We start from the raw sequence: 21,824 nt of genomic DNA on the forward strand, positions 1-21,824 counted from the left end.
TTGACGCATATTTTTTCACTAATACTAGAGACCCATACTTGGTCACCGTTACCATAGTACCTATCAAGGTTCGAATAACCATTCCTAGGGCTTCCCATGAGATGAAACCCATACATAAGAAAGGAACCAGCAAACGCATCCAATGGGTACTCCAGAGTTAGTTGAACAGAAGCCTAAACATACTATAGAGACAATAAAAAATTGAAAAAAGGGTACCCAACTATAGAGATCTATGGGATCTTGCTGGAAATCCTGTCTTGTCACTGGAGAGATGAGTAGCAACCTGAACGAAGATGGGATGCGCCCCCACGCCCCACCTGAGCAGTTCTGGTGCTAGATCTAGAGGTGGCGTGTGCTGTCAACCACGATGAGCTTTGGGGATTCCACCAGTCAGTGTTTGTTGAACACTCCTGGGGTGGTGGTGATTGCCAATAAGACTTCAATCATCAAACTCATAATTTTCTTAGGGTACAGAACACTGCCTCACAAAACCATGACCCAAAAGCCTTAATATTGATTTCGAATCTTTCGCTCTGATGCCATGCGGGATTTGGAAGAAAAATAATAATTCTCATTCATCAGAATACTGAGTACAGGCTGACTATATGTATACAAGGGGAAATCAATATTAATAATGTCTAATAAAGCCTCAGAAAGACTATATAATATTTACAATAAGTACTAAATATTCCCGCAGAAACCTCTTCTCCTTCAGTGTCTAACTGTATATAGATAAACTGCTTTCTGTATCTTTTAAGGAAGTTATTGCAATATCTTTCTTTATTGAGCTGCTGCTTCTTGCAGGTGCAAAATCTTCTTCAGCAAATGGTAAATTTGTAGCTGAAAGTAAATGTGAAAACTGACTTTTTTTTTCATATCTGGGACTAGATTTCAAGGTTTTTTATGTGTTCCTTTTATTACTTGTATTGCAGCAAAACAGGTTCCAGACGATGTCTAACTCCATCATCTCAGAATATCCTTAGGTCTATAATTCCAATATGAGCTTGTTATATGTTTTTCCCCCCTTGGGGGTGGGTGTTGCGTCAGTCAGATCACATAATTTGTCTTTCATGAGGCAATAATTTTATCTCTGTCTAGTTTTGCTACGTCTGCAGTTGGATTCTATGTCATAATTGTTTTATTCTCGCTGGACATGTCATAAATTGCTTCTAGTCCTTCCCAACAGTAGCCTATTACTGTGTAAGGCTAATTTTTGAGTTTGATGGTCTAGCCTATTACTGTGTAAGGTTAGTTTTTCCCTATTACTGGTTTAGCCAGCAAGATGACAAGTTCATGGTGAGTCGTTGTGGCTTCTCACACTTTCATTTTATACACGTATAAATGTTTACGATCTCATTTTAAACTCTGAGATAATTCAAGAAAATATCATTGATTCTATAGAAATTAATAAAATACACATAGTTTTGATCAGGTTTCCTTAAAACTGATGATGCCCTTGATGAGATGGGCAGCAGGATAAGCGAATTAGAACAGAGCATCAATGAACTCAGCGCTGAAATGGGAATGGGAGGCTCACCGTTTCCTGTGAAGACCCCCTTGAAAGAGTCGAATCTTAAGGAAGAGAACAACTGAACGTGACAGAGGTTGGTGATAGCGTTTGGTAGTGGTTCATATCAAATCGTGACATGTTTTTGTTTTGCCTCCTCTCCTTTATCACCCATCTTGAGAATTTGTCCATATATTATCTTGACATGCTTTTTTCCTCATTCATGGAAGCTAAACTGTTAGAATCTCACCTAAACTATAAATTATCTGCACCATACAGAACTTGCAAGATTCAAAACTTCCTAGAAACTGAGATTTCCTCTCATCCATATCGTTGACATTTAAATAGTATAATCATGATCTTTGACAGCTGGGCATGGTTTCGTAAACTATTTGCATCGATATTCTGATTAGTGGACCCGTTGCATTGGGGGGGAAAAATAGGCAGCATAATTTAATTTTCTGGGGTATATCATTATCTGAGAATACAGCCACAGCATGGCATGCTAATGCCAGCCAAGTAAGTGGTAGTATATTTTAAATTTGAAATAGAAATACGTGAAGATGTGAAATGTAGAATAAAGAGGAAGGTTCGGTTTGGGTAGGGCAATTTGGTGGTGATGGAGAAGATGATAGTTGTAAGGAAGACAAGAGGACAAAGGGTTGTGAGGTGGATTTTAGTTGGCACACAAAAAAAAAGGTGAAGATGCCATAATAATAACAAGGGGATAGAGCGCGTTCCCTGATTTTGATTGATGCACACAATAATGCATGTGAGGCTGCCTTTTAATGCAAGATAGGAATAGCATTTATCAAAAAGAAAACTCTTGAAAGTGATACTTATAAAAAGCAGTTTTTTCGGTGAATTTAAAAATGATTTTTTTAAGTTTTAAAATTGTAGTAATATTCCTCTCATTTTATAAGATATTTTTAAAGGTAATTTGTTGTGTCAAAATATAAAATGTTTCGAAAAAATAGAATTTCATTAATAATAATTAGTCTAATATTACCTTTCATTATTTTACTCTTTAAATAAATTTTTTTCTTCTTCTTTTAATGAAAGGTATTTTTTTATATGTATAATTTATTAAAAAAAATATTTTATAAATTAAGACAGAACGAGTACAAGATTAGCCTGGCCTAGAATTAATTTTGTGATAACTGAACCTAATTGTTGCATATTTGTATATGATGACTTAACTACGGACGAAAAACTTTACTGTGATTAATTTTTTTTAATGGACAATATTGAAGTAGGTAGTTGTAAACTTTTGTAGTTTCTTACCATAATTAAAGTAGTTTCTTACCATGATTATTATTCTGCCCCTTTTTGTTTCATCATAAAGACTATTTAGAAAAATATAGAAATATATTTTTAAAAAATATAAAAAAATAAAGAACTGTCTTCAAAACAACGAAATTATAAAATAAATTAATACAAAGAATTAATTACAAGACAAAATTTATATACTTAATTTCATGTATTTAATAATATTAATAACAAATTTGTCATCAAATAAATTATCTATAAAAAATATAAATGTATTGATTAAATTAAAAGCAAATGCTTTAAATATATAAAATTAATAAAATAAGTTTTTTCATAATTATAAGACTCGTAGTAGTTAAGTTTTAATTATATTCTTTTCTCTCTCTCTTTTTTTTTTAACGACGAATATAGACAGACGCGTCAAGAAACAAAGACGTACATGTGTGATGTTATTCGTATATCATCGATTTCATCATGAGAGAGAGAGGGAGAGAATTCAACCACCACCAGTAATGATTTGCTTTAAAATAATAATAATAATAAACTGAATTATAAGATTGGCCTCATATCACGCCTTTTTTCCTGCCTGGTCCTCAATTTCAACGAAAGGAAGAGGGGCTGTCCTTGGCTGTTGAGGGAAGAAAACGTAACAGTGAAAAGCAAAACCAAAGAGAGTTTCATTTTTACTTCCATTCCCACTTCCATCACCATCCAAAGCTCCACAAAAGCAACTCATCATTTCAGTTTTCACCCTCCATTCATTGCCTTTCCCAAAAACAAAAACAGATTTTTGAAAAAACCATCAGACATAACCCTCTCATAAGTTTCCCAGAAGTCCACGAGATTTCCTGAACAAGAAATGCAAGAAAAAAGAAGAAGAAGAACTGGAAGAAGCACCTCGAAGGCTAAAACATCTACATCTGGAAGAAAATAATCAATGAAGAGATATGGAAAAAGAAATAGAAGAAGTAACGCAACGCTGGCAAGCCATGAGATGTGATAATTGATGAGAAATGAGAATAATACAAACAATTTGGACATATAGCCACAATTTACTGAGAAAGCAAGAATGTGTACCTAAATTACAATACATCCATCACCAGATTTTATTCAGTGTCTCTACTGACTTCCCCTCCTACTTGTGTATAGCAGACTTCTTCCCAATAAACTCATCATTTAAAAATTTTAAAATAATAATAATAATAAAAGTTAAATAAAAAGAAAATCTAGAAAAACAGATAAAGAATTTCAACCCCTGCATCGAGTGATGCGGCTGCATCCGCGGCGGTAAGGATTCGCCTGGGCACCTGGCCGGCAATTGTAGTAGGAAGCCCCGCGTCGAGAGCATGGTACAGTGTTCCTCCTCAGCGCACCGTAGCTTATGTACCTACGCCCCGCTAGAATGCGCCGGTTTGTCTCCGAGTCCATCTCGAACTCCGACCCGAACAGCCCGTCCTCTGAAAGCAGACACTCCCCGATGGATCCACGACACTCCGATTTCATCGGGAAGAAGCCCATTTCGCTGTCGCCGATGAAGTCGACGGTGGTTGATGACGAAAGGGACACGTGGACGGCCAAGATGGCGCACAGCACAAGGAAACTATAGAACCTTACCAAGCTCGCCATTTTCTTCCCTGGCTCTTCAGTTCGGCAACAGTAGAATGGAGATTGGGGTCTTCCAGGCTATAAGCGACCGTTGATGAAGATCTGCCCCTATGTTTCAGATTAATTACGATTTGTGCCACCGTCTTTAAGAAGAAATTAGACCTAAGTTCCAAGATTTTAGACCATTTAAATTAGAACAATGATTTGCGCTCAGATTATGCAAGAGTTTTAATCTTAAAAGATCTATTATATGATTTGTATAAATTCTTTATTTTATTTTATAAAATAGATTTTTAATTATAAATTTTCAGAAAAAATATTTATTTTATTTTACTCTCGTAACAAATTGGGTACTCGTTATGATTATCTCTTTCTTTAACGTTAGGCTTGTTTTGCTTGTGATTTAAAAATGTTGCTATCTTTCATAGACAGCACTCACTAAATAATAATGTTTGAGTTGATTGGGGAGATTAAATCTTGTCAATGTTTATAAAATTTAGATCTTTGATTTAATTTTTTTAGATAAAATGATAGATAAATTATTGAAAAAAAATTATAAGTTTTGCTAATCTGTTTTCGTAATTTAAATCAACAGCAACAAGTTTAAGGAAAAATATTAAATAAAACGCGACGGCCACAAAGGCATCGACATTGGTATCACCATTAAGGCATTAAGCCAGTTGGAAGCCAGCCAACGAGTGACAATGATTATTTTGGTGGCCTATTTTTTAGTCTACATTAACCGTGTAGCATTAATTTTATTAATAACTAAAATAAGATCTTTCATAAAGATAAATGTAATTCAATAATTATAACAATTTTTTCACTACAAATGAATTAGTGCAGCATTTTGGGACAGTTATTGCATAGTTGTTTCAAAACAAAGAAAAAATATAATTTAAGTATCTCATAAAAAATAAGATACTAATAAACCTTATTTTTAAATTTGTCTGATTTGCTAAAAGAGTTTTCTTAGCGGCTTCTTTGGAGAAGATTTGCTTCTTCTGTTTTTTTTTTTTTTGTTTTGGTTTTTGTTTTATGAATTGAAGAACGGCTGCATTTTAAAGAGACAAAGCATATTTCCATTATAGTTGTTTGTCCAACTCCAATGCTTTGCCTAACCATTCCCCAAAAAAAAAAAGAAAAGAAAAGAAAAGGAAAAAGAGGTAAGGCAAAGTTCTTTTAACTAGTCAATATTTTAAATTATTCTTTTTTATTATTTTTTTCTTTTTTAAGGGAATCTATCTGCATAATGTGTGTACCAGTTTTTCCAGCTGTCTTTTGAATTAGAGAAACAGGCACATAGAAATTATAGATGAGATCAAACCCGTGATCTTCTACTTGTTAAAAAGTTTATATTCTACTGAGCTACAAATCTAATCCACTCTCTTTTTGTTACTCTTGGGCTATGAATATGTTATTCTAAAAGCAGTAATTTGAACCAAACATGATGGATTAGTCTGAATAAGTTTAAAAATTTTAAAATTAAACTCAAAGTTCAAAATGTTTTATGTACTTTAAGTTTATTTAAGCCGCTTAGATAAATTTTAAAAAATTGGGGCCAAGCGTATACTTGAATGGGCTTAATCTTAAATATCTCAATGTTTTTTTTATTATTAACAAAATAATATAAAAATTAAAAATATTATTTTTAAATAAAAATTGAAATTAGATTAAAAAATAAGAGAAAATTAATTTTTTAGTCGTTTAACTTTTAATTTATTTGTAACTCAATCCCTAAACTTTTAACTCACTTATAATTTAATCCCTTGACTCATCTATAACTCAATTCCTTAACTTTTATTAGTTTTTTTTTATATTAGTTTAAATCTCACATCAAAAAATAGGATGAGGATTTTTAGTGTAAGATATGAGCATTTATTTTATCCCCCTTATTTGATAAGAATAGTTTTTTAAAAAATTTAAAAAATAAGGATTGCATTATAAGTGAGTCAAAAATTTTTAAATTGAATTACAGTGAGTTATAGTTAAAAGATTAAATCGTAACAAGTTAAAAGTTGAAGAATGAAAAAATTAATTTTTTTCAAAAAATAAAATAAAATAATATTTAATAGTTTGAATGTTCAAGTCAACCCAAATAAACCTAAAAGTCTAAGGGATTAGAGTCAAACTTAATTATATATGTTTTTTTTATATAATAAGATACTTTAAACTTAATTTGAATAAATTCAATCTAAATTAAACTTGATTTGAATAAGATTGGAATGTCCAAATTATCAGCTAAACGTTATTCTATGATATTGATTATTCAGTTTATAATAAAAAATTCGGTAACTTGCCGTTCAATATAAAGAAAAAAGTTTGGAAATCAATTCAATATAAAAAAAGTTTGGCACCAACGTTTTAAATGGCCCTGAAAACGACACCTACTTTGATGTGGATCCTTTTCTTTTAGTTCTTCAATTGTTTATTTTTTTTTAAAAAAAAAGTCACTAATATGCACTCGGATCAAGTGATAAGGAATTGTTTTAATTTAACCAATGATAATGATTCGAGTTTTGAGCTTTTAGAAATATAACAACATTGCTTGTTAACAAGGGAGGATGAAGAAAGAAGCAGGCCCAGGCGTAATTACTGGTGCACTTTTTTTGATTTAATGTGTCTTTTTTTATTAAAAAAATGTAGCAACGTCAAAACTCTCTGGTAGGATCCGCCAACACTCAATTTAGATTAGTTTAGCTACATTTTTATTTATGAAGTGAGTCTCAAAAAAAGCTGCATTGTATTTTTGTTCCCGTATCTTTTTTAATCAGGAAATTAAGCAAATTGAGAGGTGTAACCGTGTAAGTCTCTAGACTCTTCTGAAGGCTCCTTGTGATGTGCAATACTTATTCTTGATACTTGCTCATACCAAGCTGGCCTGGGGTGAGAATAAAGGCACTTAATTAATTTTGCAGCCAAGTCTTGAGTTTGCATCCAAAGGAATCAAATCAATGTTATGAAACCTTAGCCCTGAGCGTTATAATTAACCACAGTGGGATCCTTCATCAACGTCCAAATTCACCAGTTTCAGTTATGCGTCATGGGAGTTATCACTAGAGAGATGATTTTTCATCTCGAATATAGAATTGTGAAAAATGGAATCAGGCACAATTAGATATTCTCTTCGGTCTCTATCATGGTACCTTTTAGAATGATTTTTTGATTATTAATAGAAAAAACTTGATAGGGTATTAATTTCATTTTTTTTAATATTTTCACTATTTAAACTCATTAACTATAAGGGGTAATGTAATATAAATTTAAAAAAGGAGATTTTTGCACATATAGTCTATCCTTTCTTAAATTTTAAAAATAACCTTTTAAATATTTAGCTTATATGTAATTTATAATTATAAAATTGTCATTTTAAAACTATAGCACTCTATTTTTTGCAAATATCAGAAGAGACTCAAAAGGCGAGAAATCAAGTGAACAAGAGAGACAAATGTGAGTTACAGTCATGACGAAAGAAATAAGTAGATCAAACTCGAAGGCAAAAGAAAGTAGGACAATGTGAGTAGGGATGAGTAAAACCGAATCGAAACAGAAAATCGAACTGAATCGAATAATTTTATTTATTTGATTCGATCTATTTGATTTTTTGGTTTAATTTAATTTTTTTATTTTAAATATTTTAGTTGATCGGTTCAATTCGGTTAGTAAAATTTAAAATCAAATAGATCAAACCGACCAAATTACATATAATTTATTAATTTATAAATTATATTTAATTTATAAATTATTTTATTTTATTTTTATTTTTTATTTTAATAAAGAATAAAAAATAATAATATCACTTGAAACCTTATTTCAATCAATCACTCTCATCAGTAGGTGTTGTGACTGGATTATGGGGCCATTATTTGATCATCGGTGTTTATTTGTGATTTTTTATTTGATTATCCATGCTTTTATAATATTTGAGCTTTATGTCATATGGGTGTAATTAAAATGGGCTCATATTGAAAAAAAGAATAGAAAAAAAGGCCCAAATTTATAATATTGTTTGTTTTAATATTTAAAAAACTGGGTCCAATTTCAATAGCCCAATATAAAACTAAAAAACTAAATTAACCGACCAAACCGAATTATGAAATTTAAGTTTGGTCCTTGTTCGGTTTGATTGGTTTGTTCGATTCAATTCTGTTTTCATTTTCAGTGTTATTTGATCAATTGGTTTTGCATATTTTGGGATCGAACCGAATCGAACCGACTGATGTTCACCCCTAAATGCGAGTGAGCCACAATCATGACAACGAGAGACAAACACGAGGCAAGAGACATCAACAGTACTTGACGATACAAAGCACACTAGTAGGGAAACAAAGCTATAGAATTTTTTACAGACTATATTTGATTTATTTTGAGCAAATGATTATGTGTTTTTCGTGTTGTTGATATGCGATATTACATCATTGATATACGAATGATAAATAAATTTATGTCTAATTGTCTAATTATGTTGATTTGCAAGAATATATTAATAATATACTATTGTATATTACTGATCTACTTTTTAAAACCAGGACATACGAAAACAACATAATCATTTGATACCCAAAACAGATCAAATTAAGTTTGTAAGAAATTCTAAACACCTTAATTTATCACAGAAAACCAAATACCTAAAAAAATAAAATAAAAAATCATGAACAATGAGAGAATAATATATATATATATATATATTTGTTAATAATTCAAATAAATTTCATGATCAATGACAACAAATAACATATTAGGAATCAACAATTTATTGAAGATATTACCTAGATAAATGAAGATAATGAAAATTTGATGATAGATAATATTCTTCAACTTCCAAAAAATAGAACACAAGACAACTTCAATTTGAATCTTGAACTACGCAATGTTGAATGCGAAATCTGATGATGGAGTTTAGTCTTCAATGTCAAATCTTAACTTTGTAATATACATTAATTTAATATTTTAAAATTTAATTGTCATTCACATCGTGACAAATGCCTATAGAGGCATGTAAGTGGATTTTATTAGGCTAAATCTATGTTGTTTTCACCTACTTAGCAAAAATTTCCACTATTAGTAAGGCTATACAACAAGTGGGATAAACTAGCTCATAAGGCTGCCTGTGGCCTGTCTCATTTTGTCCAAAACAAACTAGCTAACTTGCCTAGCCCATTTAAAAAAAAAAGCTTTAAATAAACTGCATTAAAGAAATCAATTAAAGACAAAAAATAGCCCCTTATAAAAAAATAGAAAGGAAAAGAGCATTTTACACTTCTAAGTTCTTCTAATTCTACCTTATGACAATTCAAATATCATCACCATTAAAGGAAACAAGCTTCAATATTAACATCTACATATTACAGTCATCCAAGTCTTCAATTTTCAAATTAAACACAACATCATTAATCAAAGCAACCAACAAATTGACAAATAGTCTTACCATAAAGCACAAATAACAAGGCAACAACCCAAGAGTCCAACACAATTAAGCAGTAAGTAAGAAAAGTTCTTAAAAATGATCAATCACTTATTTAATCTTGTATTAGATGTTCATTACCATCATCACCTTCTTCTTCAGAATCAATTGAGATGGTTGAACGTTGAGCTCCTGAATCTTTCTCTATAAAATAATTTAAGAGAAATGATATTCATTAATATTTAAACAACATGAAATAATATAAATTAAGAATGTTAATGAAATTACCGACAATAAGATTGTCATATTCATCAAAATTATCAACATCAAGCTCTTTCAATTTAAAAGTAGACTGGGAATGCCAACTTTGGGCACAAATGAATGCCTCAACCATTTTTGCAGATAGGGAGCTTCTAAAAGTATCTAGTACTCGACCTCTTATATTAAAGGCAAGTTTTTAAGACACTGTAAAGATAGGTGAAGCCAAAAATTCATGAGCAATCAAATTCAGGACTTTATACTTGAAAGTATCTCCAAGGCAAAACATCCAATTTTGGATCATGAGAAGCAACTAACTTAGCCTTAAGATATTCATCTACCTCTAAATTTTTTTACCCTTAACATTTAATGCTTGCAATTGTATAAAATTGCTGCATTATTTCATCATCTATGACAGCCAGGGCATCATCATCGAGAATTGACTCTTGATCCCCAACATTGCCATCTCTTTGTTTCATTTATGTTTGAGTTTGAGAAGGTTCACCATCAAAGAAATCCTTCAAATATTCATATATAAGCTATGCAAGATATCTATAATATTCTTTATAACCAGCTCATATTGTAGAGGATCAAAATACATGTTTTCAAAAGCAACCTGGACATGTTTGAATTTGTATCTATGGTTTAATATCACTACTACTACCAACAATGAATTCATGTCATTTGCCTTACCCAATACTTATCCACCTTACTTTGCATTCTTCTCACTGTGTCGCTCAATAGAGCATTGAAATTAGTTACACTTGCCTTAAGCTTGATTTGCATTATAACTATTTGCTAAAAATATGTATTTGATGTCGCAAAATTTGATGCCAAAAATTTCAATATCGTGGAGTAGAATAATTTCAAGAAGACAATAAAATCCTTTGCACTGCCCCAATTATATAAATTGGGAGGTTCATCTTTAACTTTCTTTTTGAAGTACCTATAGTAATGTTCATCTTCTTCCTCTATCCTATCAAAGACCTTGATGAACTTCACAGCATTTTCCAACATAAGGTATGTTGAATTCCACCTAATAACATAAAGCAAGCTTGATTAATATTAGGAAAATAAACATTAATTTACAATTCATAGCAATAATTAAAATTACTTAGTGGGACAATGCATGCTAAGTAAGCTTTTTGAATCAATTCTTTGCTTTTCTATGAACTCCTTAAATCGATGTATCCTTGCTGTAGAAGATCTAACAAATTTAATCTCATGCTAAGTGAGTTCAACAGACTTATTCATGTCCTTTGTTCCTTTAAAAACAATCAAATTTAAAATATGAGCAGTAACCACATATGCATATACTCTCCATCACACACAAGACTATTCCATTCCTTCAAGCATTTTTTTTAAGTGAAGGAATTTCATTGATTGAAAATAACTGAACACAAGTCAACTAGGATAAAGTGAAGTTACATCCAGCATTTGTAAGTAGATAAAGTTTTAAGGCCTATTTGGATTTCAGTTGGATATAATTAATTTTAATTATAATTGAACGCAATCTATTTGAATATTATTTTTTTAAAATTAATTTTAATATAATTGAAGATATTTTAATAATTTAATTAGAATTAATTTTAGCCGTGCAAATTATCACAAAGACATTACTTTTCAAAATTAAATTATTGATAAAGTTGATTATAATATTATTAAATTTGGTAGACTTTATTTAAGAAGTAAAATATATAATTTAACTTATATATTTGATTAATTATAGAAATTTAAATTATATTAATATTAACAATTTAATTTATATATTGTTTAACTTATACTCCCTTTGTTCAAAAAATGTAAGGTATTTTTTAAGGAGTTAGATATTCAAAAATATAAGATATTTTTAATCTTTTGAGATGTAATCATTGCCTTTTTTTTCAAAAATTCCCCTGTTGATAATTATTTATTATAGGGTGTTTAATAGGAATAAATATAGAAAGATATGATTAATTGAAAAATAGGTAACTACATTATTAAAAGGTGGATTCCGTTAAAAATGCCTTACATTTTTGAACGGATAAAGTAGATTTGAAAAATATTATTGTCAAATCGACCATTAAATCGTGTTCTTCAATTGCCACCATTCTTCACGAGAAGAGAAGGAACTATCGCATGATGCTTCGAACTTGTAGATGGAGATAGAGACGATTAGATCTGCAGCTAAGCTTCCCTAATATGAGGGCCATCGAAGCTCCTCCAATGTGACAGAGGGGGACAATAGAGATGACAAATCTATGAAGGTTGATAAGGAGATGAAGAGGACAATAGATAAAGACCAGATTGAAGATAAGGCAAGCAGACTGAGGCAACACAGACCTTTTCAATGATGGCTGGAGCTTGCTGCCACTACACGTAGCTTAGAGTTAGCAAACGGCAACCAGGTCAATAGTAGAAGGATGCATAGGAGAAGAAACAGCTCACACTAGAGAGAGCACATGGGAGATTGTTGCCTCTAGTGTGGGTTGGAGAAGGCGAATAGTTCCAAGCTTAGGGTGGGAGGATGATGACATAAGAAGAAGGCACAAGATAGGAGAGACGAGAGATTGAAAATAAGAGATTATGCACAGGATACCCAAGGTAACATTGGTATGTAAGAGTTATGACAAATAATTATTATTCTAATGGTAAAATTGGTTAAGAGAAGCTAGCAAGGAGAGCTTATCACAAAATATGATTTAGCCTAGATAATCGATTAATTAAAAATTGTGATGTTTAGGAAATTTTCTCCCAAACCATGGTTTTGCTCCCAAAAATTTGATTATTTGGGCAGACCAAATAGGCACTTAATTGTGTAATTAACTATGACTCTAATCAAGACAAGAAAATCCACAACTATAGTTGCTGCACCAATAAAGATCTGTTGATTTTTTGACTTCCCAAAGCTTCTAGACAGTAATGCAAAATCCAATCTTTCAGGAGATATACAACCTTTTGGATTTTAAATAGTTGATTAGCAATACCTCAACGATCGCCTTTGAAAATTCTGCATATATATCAGATGGCAATATCTTCTTCCATACTTTGGCAACAAAGATGCATTCTTTCAAGATGTGATTGATGTTTTTCTCAAGCATTTTTTTTAAATATGCAATTGGAGTGTCATTGAAAAAGCACTGTCAAAATATATGTGAATAAAAAGAGTTATGTGAACAGTAAAAAATGAGTGGAAAAAAAGAGAATTCCAACAATTTTAGGGAAAATATGGAGAGAGGTCATTTTTGTCCTTTTTTTCAAAAAATATTTCACAAGCATCTTTGTTTGAACTTTTTTTTAAAAAAAATGATCATGGTCTTTTAAAATAATTTTAGGATTTGGATGTCAATCAACAATTAAAACTCTCTAAAAACAATTACTTACTATAATTCTTCCATAATTATAAGCACTATGCTTTCATTAGGAAATACCATTTTGCCTGTAGAAGGAAGGTGAACCAAATGCAGTTTTCCACTCTTTTGCTAAGAAGATGCATGATCTAGACTGTCCAAATTTGACAGGGACAATCTAGATTTAATGAACTTTTATTATTTTATATTTTTTAAAATAAAAAATGTGTAAATTGTAAATTTTTTTATAAATCTATTCATTACTTTGAACAGTATAAATTTAATATGAATGGTTTATATTTAACATCAAAGTTTTTATAAATTGATTATTCAAATATATTTTGGGAAGTATAAGTTTAATATTAATTTTTTATAAATTTTATAAACTCTTAATATGAAATTTAGATTATCATATTAAATATGAATTGTCTGAACTAACAAAAAAATTTATTAAAATTTTTTATAATTGATATGAATTTTGGACCATCCAAATTCAATTTAAATAATTCAAATCATGCATCTTCTCAGCAGAGGTGTGAAGGAGGCTTCCCTCCAAGGAGAGAAACCAACTTCGAGCCAAATCCCACAACCCACATATGATGTCCTTTTTATTGGATAAGTAATACTCCATTTGTCTTAAATTATAAGATATTTTTAGATAAAATTTTACATACTAATAAACTTCATTAAGTGTATTTAACAACCTTATCTTTCCAAAATAAAATATAAATTTTCTAAAACACCTATCATTTAATATATTGAAAAGAGAAGAGACTGAAATTAATTATAGGAAAAGAAAGGGTGATATTAAAATTGATGCATTTAATGAAACCTTAATCTATTTAAAGTGTCTTATATTTTGAGATAGAAAAACTCTTTTAAAAGTGCCTTATAAATTAAAATGAAGAAGTAATTTGAACTAATTTTTTAGAATGAAAGTGAACGAAATTTCTGACTTTTTATTGCTCATTTACTTTACATGGAACTTAAAATTATTAGTGTTTTATCATCTTTTGTATTTTTAAAATTAAAAACTTCACCTCCATTTCCAAGTTTTGAATTATTTATATACATCAAAATATTTAAATATAATAAGAGTTTCTGTTTGTTTACAGCCGATAGTTTCTTCCAAAAAGAAAATTGCCAATAGTTTGTGATTTTCTTTGGAGGTACAACAACTTTTGGGCTTAATAATGGCTTCGGTTGCCAAGGTCTAGCCATAGAACAAGATGAATTATTTGGGCTTCAAAAACTTGAGCCCAACCCGGCCCCTCTTGAACGAAACTGGGCTTTCCTCTTTTATAATGAATCGCCTTCTTCTCCGGCCTCCACTAGTTCCTGGAGTTTTCGAGTTCGTTGCTTCCTTCGGCACGCTCTCTCTCTTTCCCCGCTTATTTCATCTTTTCGTTGTTTCGTTTGCTTGTTCTTATATTTCTTGGATTTTGACTTTAGAAGTAGCTTTATTGCCAGAATTTCTCATGTTCTTCCGGGGATTCTCCGTTTGGGGAATGTATCTGGGTAATACAATCTCATAAAAGATGCAGAACGAGGAGGGACAGATCACTGAGCTTTACATTCCAAGAAAATGGTATGCATCTAAATTTGCTCAAGTTTTTTGTCTTTCGTGGCTTCACTGTTCTTGTTGGAGTTTGAACTAATGTATGCTGCATGATGCAGCTCCGCAACAAACAGACTGATCACTGCTAAGGATCATGCCTCTGTTCAGATTAACATTGGCCGTTTGGATGAGAACGGTATCTATAATGGCCATTTTTCTACATTTGCCCTATGTGGTTTCATCCGTGCACAGGCCCGCTTGCCTTATTTGATCACTTATTTATTTATCTGTTTTTGTAGTGCAGCGTTCTATTCTATTACCATATTTTTGTGTCTGTCCTTGGCAAAAAGTAATGTTTTTCAAGAAATGGACTGTATTTTGAATTGAAGACATGGTGCTATCTGTGTCGCATTCCGCCTTTGTATTAAATTTCTGCTGCCTGTATATGAAAATATATTGGCATGTTGCTTTTCTTGTTGAAATTTTTTGTGTAGTATACCAAATGATCTATCAAAGAACTTGTTTTGGGTTCATTTCTGATTTTCTGTCTACTTGCCCACTTCTTGTTTTACATTTAGATTGTGGTATAAAAACTAGAATATAAATGAGAGATTTTTTGCCGAAGCTTGATATAATTCCTTTTCACATATGGAGTTGTTTTAGGTTGGGTAGGAAGGTTATGATGTCTCTTGTATATCTTAATGTTCTACCTTGGCAATATTACTCAAGGAATGCTATGCAGTAGAGATTCTTGTTTAACTTTTTTAGGTTATGATATAATTCCTCTTCACATATGGAGTTGTTTTTAGAAATTTTAACCAAATGAAGCTTTATTATATTTATTATTTTTTTTTATAAATTTGCCCAAGTTCTTTTATCTTTTTCAAGTTTAGTTATTTGTAAATCATTAATAAAAATAGATTACAATTAGCTAAATGTTTTCTATAGTAGTTTATGATAATCTTTTAATTTTATAATCAAGTATTTTAAATATAATAAATTAATTTTTAATGGTTAAATAATAAATATGCTAATTAATTATTAAAAAATTCTTTGTGCCCAAGAGATTTTTTTCATTACAAATAATAATTAAAATTAAAAATTATCAGTCAATATCAATATATATTGATAATTAAGAAAAATATCTCATAAAAAAATTCAAACTTAATCCAAATTTAAATCAAATTGAACCAAACCTATTAAAGGAAAAAATCAATTAGCTTGCAAATTATATGTAGTAAATTGATTGGTTGAGTTTGGTACCAAAAAACTACACCAAACAGAACCTCTAAACACCCTCGGACAGGTTGTTCTATTTTTCTTTCCATGAAGTCTATCACTGCTTAATTACTGTACTTTCCTCTGTCAACAACATTCCTCTCTCTCTCTCTCTCTCTCTATATATATATATATATGTATGTATTTATGTATGGATGTATGTATGTCTGTATTATAACTGATGATTCCGTGAGAAAACTTGAAGCAGCATCTACCTACCTTGCTCTTTCTGTTTTAAAAATTAAAATTGCGTTGGATTAAGCTTCGGAACTATAGGGCCCACGATTTACCTTAGTGTGCCACCTAAGATCACAAAAACAAAAGGATCTCGCCTTAATTAGCTTCTTAGAGTGTGTTTAATCAGCAATTATTCCGCCCATATGCATATCTTTTTAATTACGTTTATGCGTCTAATCATGCAATTAGAAACAATTGTGAGGCACAGTTAGACAATAAAAGTAATTGAACCCTCTCCCAACAAAAAATCATGTAGGCTTTATTTTATTATCATCGTCATCGTTGTTATTAATTCCTTGAACTTATTTTTATTTTCATGGTGACATATTTTTTATCTTTGACTCTTTGTTCTTTCTTCTATCCATTTATATTTTTTAAACAATATCTTTTTAATTTACTTATAATTTGCCTGTTAAAAATACTTGTGGCCTTAATGTGCTTGCTTCCTTTTTTTTTTTCTTTGCCCCATATCTTAAAACAAATTCTTTTTAGTTGAGTTTTAACTTTTGTCTCAGAAATGCTACATGACTATCCTAAAAAAGCGCAATAAATAATTCAAAATATCAAAATTTAACAAAGTCAAATAATACTTCTTAATAACATTAAACTATATTAATTTAGTTATCTCTTGTTTATCATTTAACGATCAATTTAGTTTTCATAACATTAATTATAACAAAAAATATTTATTTTATTATTAAGTACTGTTAATAATGTAGTATTGTTTATTTTTCTATTTTTTAATTTTAATATTTACTTTTATATATTTTTATTTATGAAATAAATCAAAATACATGTCATGCAACTTAACTAGTAATGTAAGATCATATCATGACCCAAACCTTTGTCGGCCACTATACATCCAAAAGTTTTATTCATTAAATACATGCAAACATATTTAATCTTGTCAGAATTACTTTTGAAGCAACAATATCCAAATATAATTTATCTTACAGCAAAATTAATTTGCAATGAAATGAAATTTGTAAAATCAATTGTACCCTTAAATAATTTTGTAAGCTCTAATCCAAAAGCACGGGAAGGGATCTGCCTGATTCCACGGAAAAATATGGGTGATGACTTGACTTATGACTTTCTCTTTTTCTTTTTAATATAAGAAAAATTATCATATATCATTTTGTTTTTATTTATAAACAAAACTATAAATTTTAAAAAATATTTATTATATTTCTTTAAATTGTATCTCATAAAGTCAATATTTATTTTTATTAGTTACAGGAATAATTTAGCCCAAAATTTCAATTTTAGACATATTTATTTTATCTAATTAACTTTCTTAAATTATATAAATTAAGTATTTTCTCCTATATTTAAAAGTAGAGGGAGTATGAGTTAATGAGGAAAAACGGGAGCACATACGGGGAAATAGTAGTAGTTACAAATTCCAATGCCTCCACCAATGTACTTTTTGCTTTTTAGTGAACTTCTTCTATTTCTTTATATTTAAGAAAAAAAAAAAAAACTGTCACTTATTGTTTTGTTTCATGTATCTCACTTATTGCTTTGTTTTTCCTTATAAGTGAAAAAAGCTGTCACTTGGAGGATGGAGGCGTGTTCCAAATGAACCAAGCACAAGAATGGAATCCTTGTTCCCTCTTGACTGGCCCAGAATCCGGCAACCAACTGAGGTCTTTGTTTCCTTAGCTACTCTTCTACAAGTTCAGTTAGTGGAGTTTGTTGCTGAACGTGTTTTACAAAAGATACTACCGAGTAATCTCAAGAAGTGATGCAAAATTCAGCAAGAAGGTTGGATGAAGTTGAAGGACAATATCCGTACTTCTCCAGGTCAGAAGGGGAATAAAAGCCAGCAAGAGTGAACTGTAGCAAAAGTTGATGCTTCATGCTGACTGCTAAAGCAACATAGAATGAATCTCAACGATGCATCTGCCACCCATTCCTAGAGCAGCTTCCATTGTCATCACCATCATCAAACCCTTCCTACCAACTTACCATTCTTGCCTTCTTAGGTCGTTGCCATTTTCGTCATGTTCTTCATCCTCTTCGACATGGTTTTCTGTTCTTCGCAGTGCCATTGCCACCTCCAACTTGCTACTCGGAAAGTGTGCACATGCGCGTATACTCAAATCAAAACAATGCCTGGATCGTTTTTTAATCAACAATCTCATCACCACGTACAACAAATGTGGGTCACTTCTGTTAGCACGTCGGCTGTTTGATATATCGCCTGAAAGAGACCTTGTTACCTGGAATGCCATTCTCGCTGCATATGCGGATGCTGGACATGCCGAGCCTGAGAATATCCAAGCGGGGTTTTACCTTTTCCGCCTTCTCCGTAAATCTGTTGTCTCAACTAGTCGTCATACTCTGGCCCCTGTGTTTAAGATGTGTCTGCTCTCAGGTTATTCCTGGGCTTCAGAGGCTGTGCATGGGTATGCCATCAAGATTGGACTACAGTGGGATGTGTTTGTTGCCGGGGCCCTGGTTAATATATACTCTAAATTTAAACAAATCAGAGAGGCCCGTATGTTGTTTGATGGAATGCCTTTACGGGATGTTGTGTTGTGGAACGTCATGCTGAAGGCGTATGTGGAAATGGGTCTTGTGGATGAGGCGCTGCTTCTCTTCTCAGAGTTCCATAGAAGTGGGTTGCGTCCTGATGTTATCAGTGTCCGTACTCTTATTATGGGCATAAGACAAACCAAATTTGAAAAGCAGTTAAGTCAGCTTCAAGCTTATATGGCAAAGTTGTTTCTTTGCGATGATGATTCTGATGTTATTGTGTGGAACAAGGCATTGTCCGACTATCACCAAGCAGGGGAAGTTTGGCCGGCTATTGATTGCTTTATAGATATGATCAGATCAAAAGTAGCGTATAATAGCTTGACATTTGTTGTGATTCTTTCTGTTGTTGCAAGCATAAATCATCTTGAATTGGGAAAACAGATTCATTGCATACTTGTAAAATCAGGTTTGGATCAAGTTGTATCTGTTGCCAATAGTCTTCTAAACATGTACATAAAAGCAGATTCTATTGACCTTGCAAAAAGATTGTTCAATCAACTGAAAGAAGTGGATCTAATATCATGGAACACTATGATATCAGGTTGTGCTGTGAGTGGTGTAGAGGAGGAGTCTGTACGTATGTTTATTGATTTATTATGCAGTGGTCTAACACCGGATCAGTTCACCATTGCAAGTGTTTTGAGGGCCTGCTCCTCTCTTAAAGAGGGGTTCTATCTTGGCAATCAGATTCACGTTCATTCAATTAAAACTGGTATTATCAGTGATTCCTTTGTTTCAACATCGCTAATTGATGTCTATTCTAAGAGCGGAATGATGGAGGAGGCTGAGTTACTTTTTGAAAACCAAGATGAGTTTGATTTAGCAACTTGGAATGCCATGATGTCTGGATACATAATGAGCAACAGCAATCACAAAGCTTTGAGGCTCTTCAGTCTACTTCATAATAGAGGAGAGAGGGTGGATGAAATTACTTTGGCAAATGTAGCCAAAGCCTCTGCTTGCTTGGTGGGGCTTGAAGAAGGAAAACAAATTCATGCTGTTGTTATAAAAAGGGGGTTCAATTTAGATTTGTATGTCATCAGTGGTATTCTAGGCATGTATCTAAAATGTGGAGATTTGGAATGTGCACAGGTAACTTTCAATGAGATTCCTATGCCTGATGATGTAGCATGGACTACTATGATTTCAGGATGTGTGGAAAATGGAGATGAGGAACATGCTACTTTCATATACCATCAGATGAGGCTTGCTGGGGTGCAGCCTGATGAGTATATGTTTGCCACCCTTATCAAAGCTAGTTCGCTTTTGACTGCATTGGAACAGGGGAAACAGATTCAAGCAAATGCTATAAAGTTGAGTTGTGCTTCCGATCCTTATGTCATGACTGCGCTTGTTGACATGTATGCCAAGTGTGGGAACATAGAAGATGCATATGGCTTATTTAAAAGAATGAAGATGAGAAGCATTGCCTTATGGAATGCAATGTTGGTAGGATTAGCTCAGCATGGAAAAGCTGAAGAGGCCCTCTACCTTTTCAAGGAAATGAAATCTAGGGGTGTCACGCCAGATAGAGTTACTTATATTGGAGTCCTTTCTTCTTGTAGTCATTCTGGTTTAATATCCGAAGCCTATGAAAATTTTTATTCCATGCAGAAAGATTATGGCATTAAGCCTGAGGTTGAACATTATTCTTGTCTTGTTGATGCCCTTAGTCGTGCAGGGCATATTCAAGAAGCTGAAAAGGTGATATTATCAATGCCCTTTAAAGCGTCTGCTTCAATGTATAGAACACTGCTTAATGCTTGTAGGCTGCAAGGAGACAAAGAGACAGGAAAACGTGTGGCTGAAAAGCTCTTTTCATTGGAGCCATCTGATTCAGCAGCTTATGTTCTTTTATCCAATATCTATGCATATGCTAATCAGTGGGACAACGTGACAAGTGCTAGAAATATGATGAAAAGGATCAATGTTAAGAAGGATCCAGGATTTAGTTGGGTAGATGTGAAGAACAAGGTGCATTTGTTTGTAGCTGGCGATAGATCACATGAAGAATCTGATTTGATATATGATATGGTGGAATATATGATAAAGAAGATCAGAGAAGGAGGATATGTTCCTGATATAGACTTTGTACTTGTTGATATAGAAGAAGAGGAAAAAGAACGTGCTCTATATTATCATAGTGAGAAGCTAGCAATTGCTTATTGTCTCATAAGCACTCCGCCATTAACCACCATAAGGGTAATTAAAAACCTTAGGGTGTGTGGAGATTGCCATAATGCAATTAAATATGTGTCAAAAGTTTTTCAGCGAGAGATAGTTGTGAGAGATGCAAATCGATTTCATCATTTCGGAAGTGGGGTCTGCTCTTGTGGTGATTACTGGTGATGATGTAGTCTATCTTCGTACTAATTTTGTAAACTCCTTCTTGACAACTTGCATGGTTATGAATTCTGTTTCTTTCTCTTTTGAGACAGGTAACATTTCCTCCTCTTATATTCTGATTGAATCATAATTCATAAGTCTCATGCCAAAATTGAGTTACTAATTTCAATTGTGAGTGGTTTAACTGATTTAAAGGTCTTTGCGGAGTTATTGAATTTTTTGTTTCGAAGTAAAATTTTGGTCTTTCGATTTTGATTTCAATTATAGAATTTTTATGGTTGAGAGTATTTGCAGTACAATATTGATTTCAATTCTAAGAATGAAGTTGTCTGGGGCTTTAGATTTGTTCTGCTCTCTATTCTTACTTTGCATCATGGTTACGGGAATCCTGTTTATTTCTTATTTTGCAGCTCGTCTTCTTGAGAAATTTCAGCATGCACTCAGTTATTTGACATCCCTCCACGAATGTGTGTAGTAATTTTAAGATTG

The 21,824-nt window shown here is 31.9% G+C and overlaps 3 protein-coding genes across 3 annotated transcripts; 2 read left to right on the forward strand and 1 right to left on the reverse strand.

Moving 5' to 3' along the window:
- Positions 1-3,745: 3,745 nt before the first annotated feature.
- On the reverse strand, positions 3,746-4,444 carry LOC129309807 (protein RALF-like 33). Its single transcript, XM_054951526.1, has one exon. It carries the CDS (start codon positions 4,400-4,402, stop codon positions 4,025-4,027), a length of 378 nt encoding a protein of 125 aa, XP_054807501.1. The 5' UTR covers positions 4,403-4,444; the 3' UTR covers positions 3,746-4,024.
- A 10,363-nt stretch (positions 4,445-14,807) lies between these two features.
- Positions 14,808-15,337, forward strand: LOC129307896 (40S ribosomal protein S21-2-like). Its single transcript, XM_054948839.1, has 2 exons — positions 14,808-14,960; positions 15,050-15,337. Exons 1-2 carry the CDS (start codon positions 14,911-14,913, stop codon positions 15,315-15,317), a joined length of 318 nt encoding a protein of 105 aa, XP_054804814.1. The 5' UTR covers positions 14,808-14,910; the 3' UTR covers positions 15,318-15,337.
- Positions 15,338-17,994: 2,657 nt separating this feature from the next.
- LOC129309498 (pentatricopeptide repeat-containing protein At4g33170) lies at positions 17,995-21,422 on the forward strand. Its single transcript, XM_054951095.1, has one exon. The coding sequence runs from the start codon at positions 18,345-18,347 to the stop codon at positions 21,336-21,338; it is 2,994 nt and encodes a 997-aa protein (XP_054807070.1). The 5' UTR covers positions 17,995-18,344; the 3' UTR covers positions 21,339-21,422.
- Positions 21,423-21,824: the final 402 nt, after the last annotated feature.

This window comes from Prosopis cineraria, unplaced genomic scaffold (genome assembly GCF_029017545.1).
Source record: "Prosopis cineraria cultivar Desert tree isolate PC_DT_omini unplaced genomic scaffold, ASM2901754v1 PC4, whole genome shotgun sequence".
In the NCBI taxonomy this organism is placed as follows: domain Eukaryota; kingdom Viridiplantae; phylum Streptophyta; class Magnoliopsida; order Fabales; family Fabaceae; genus Prosopis; species Prosopis cineraria.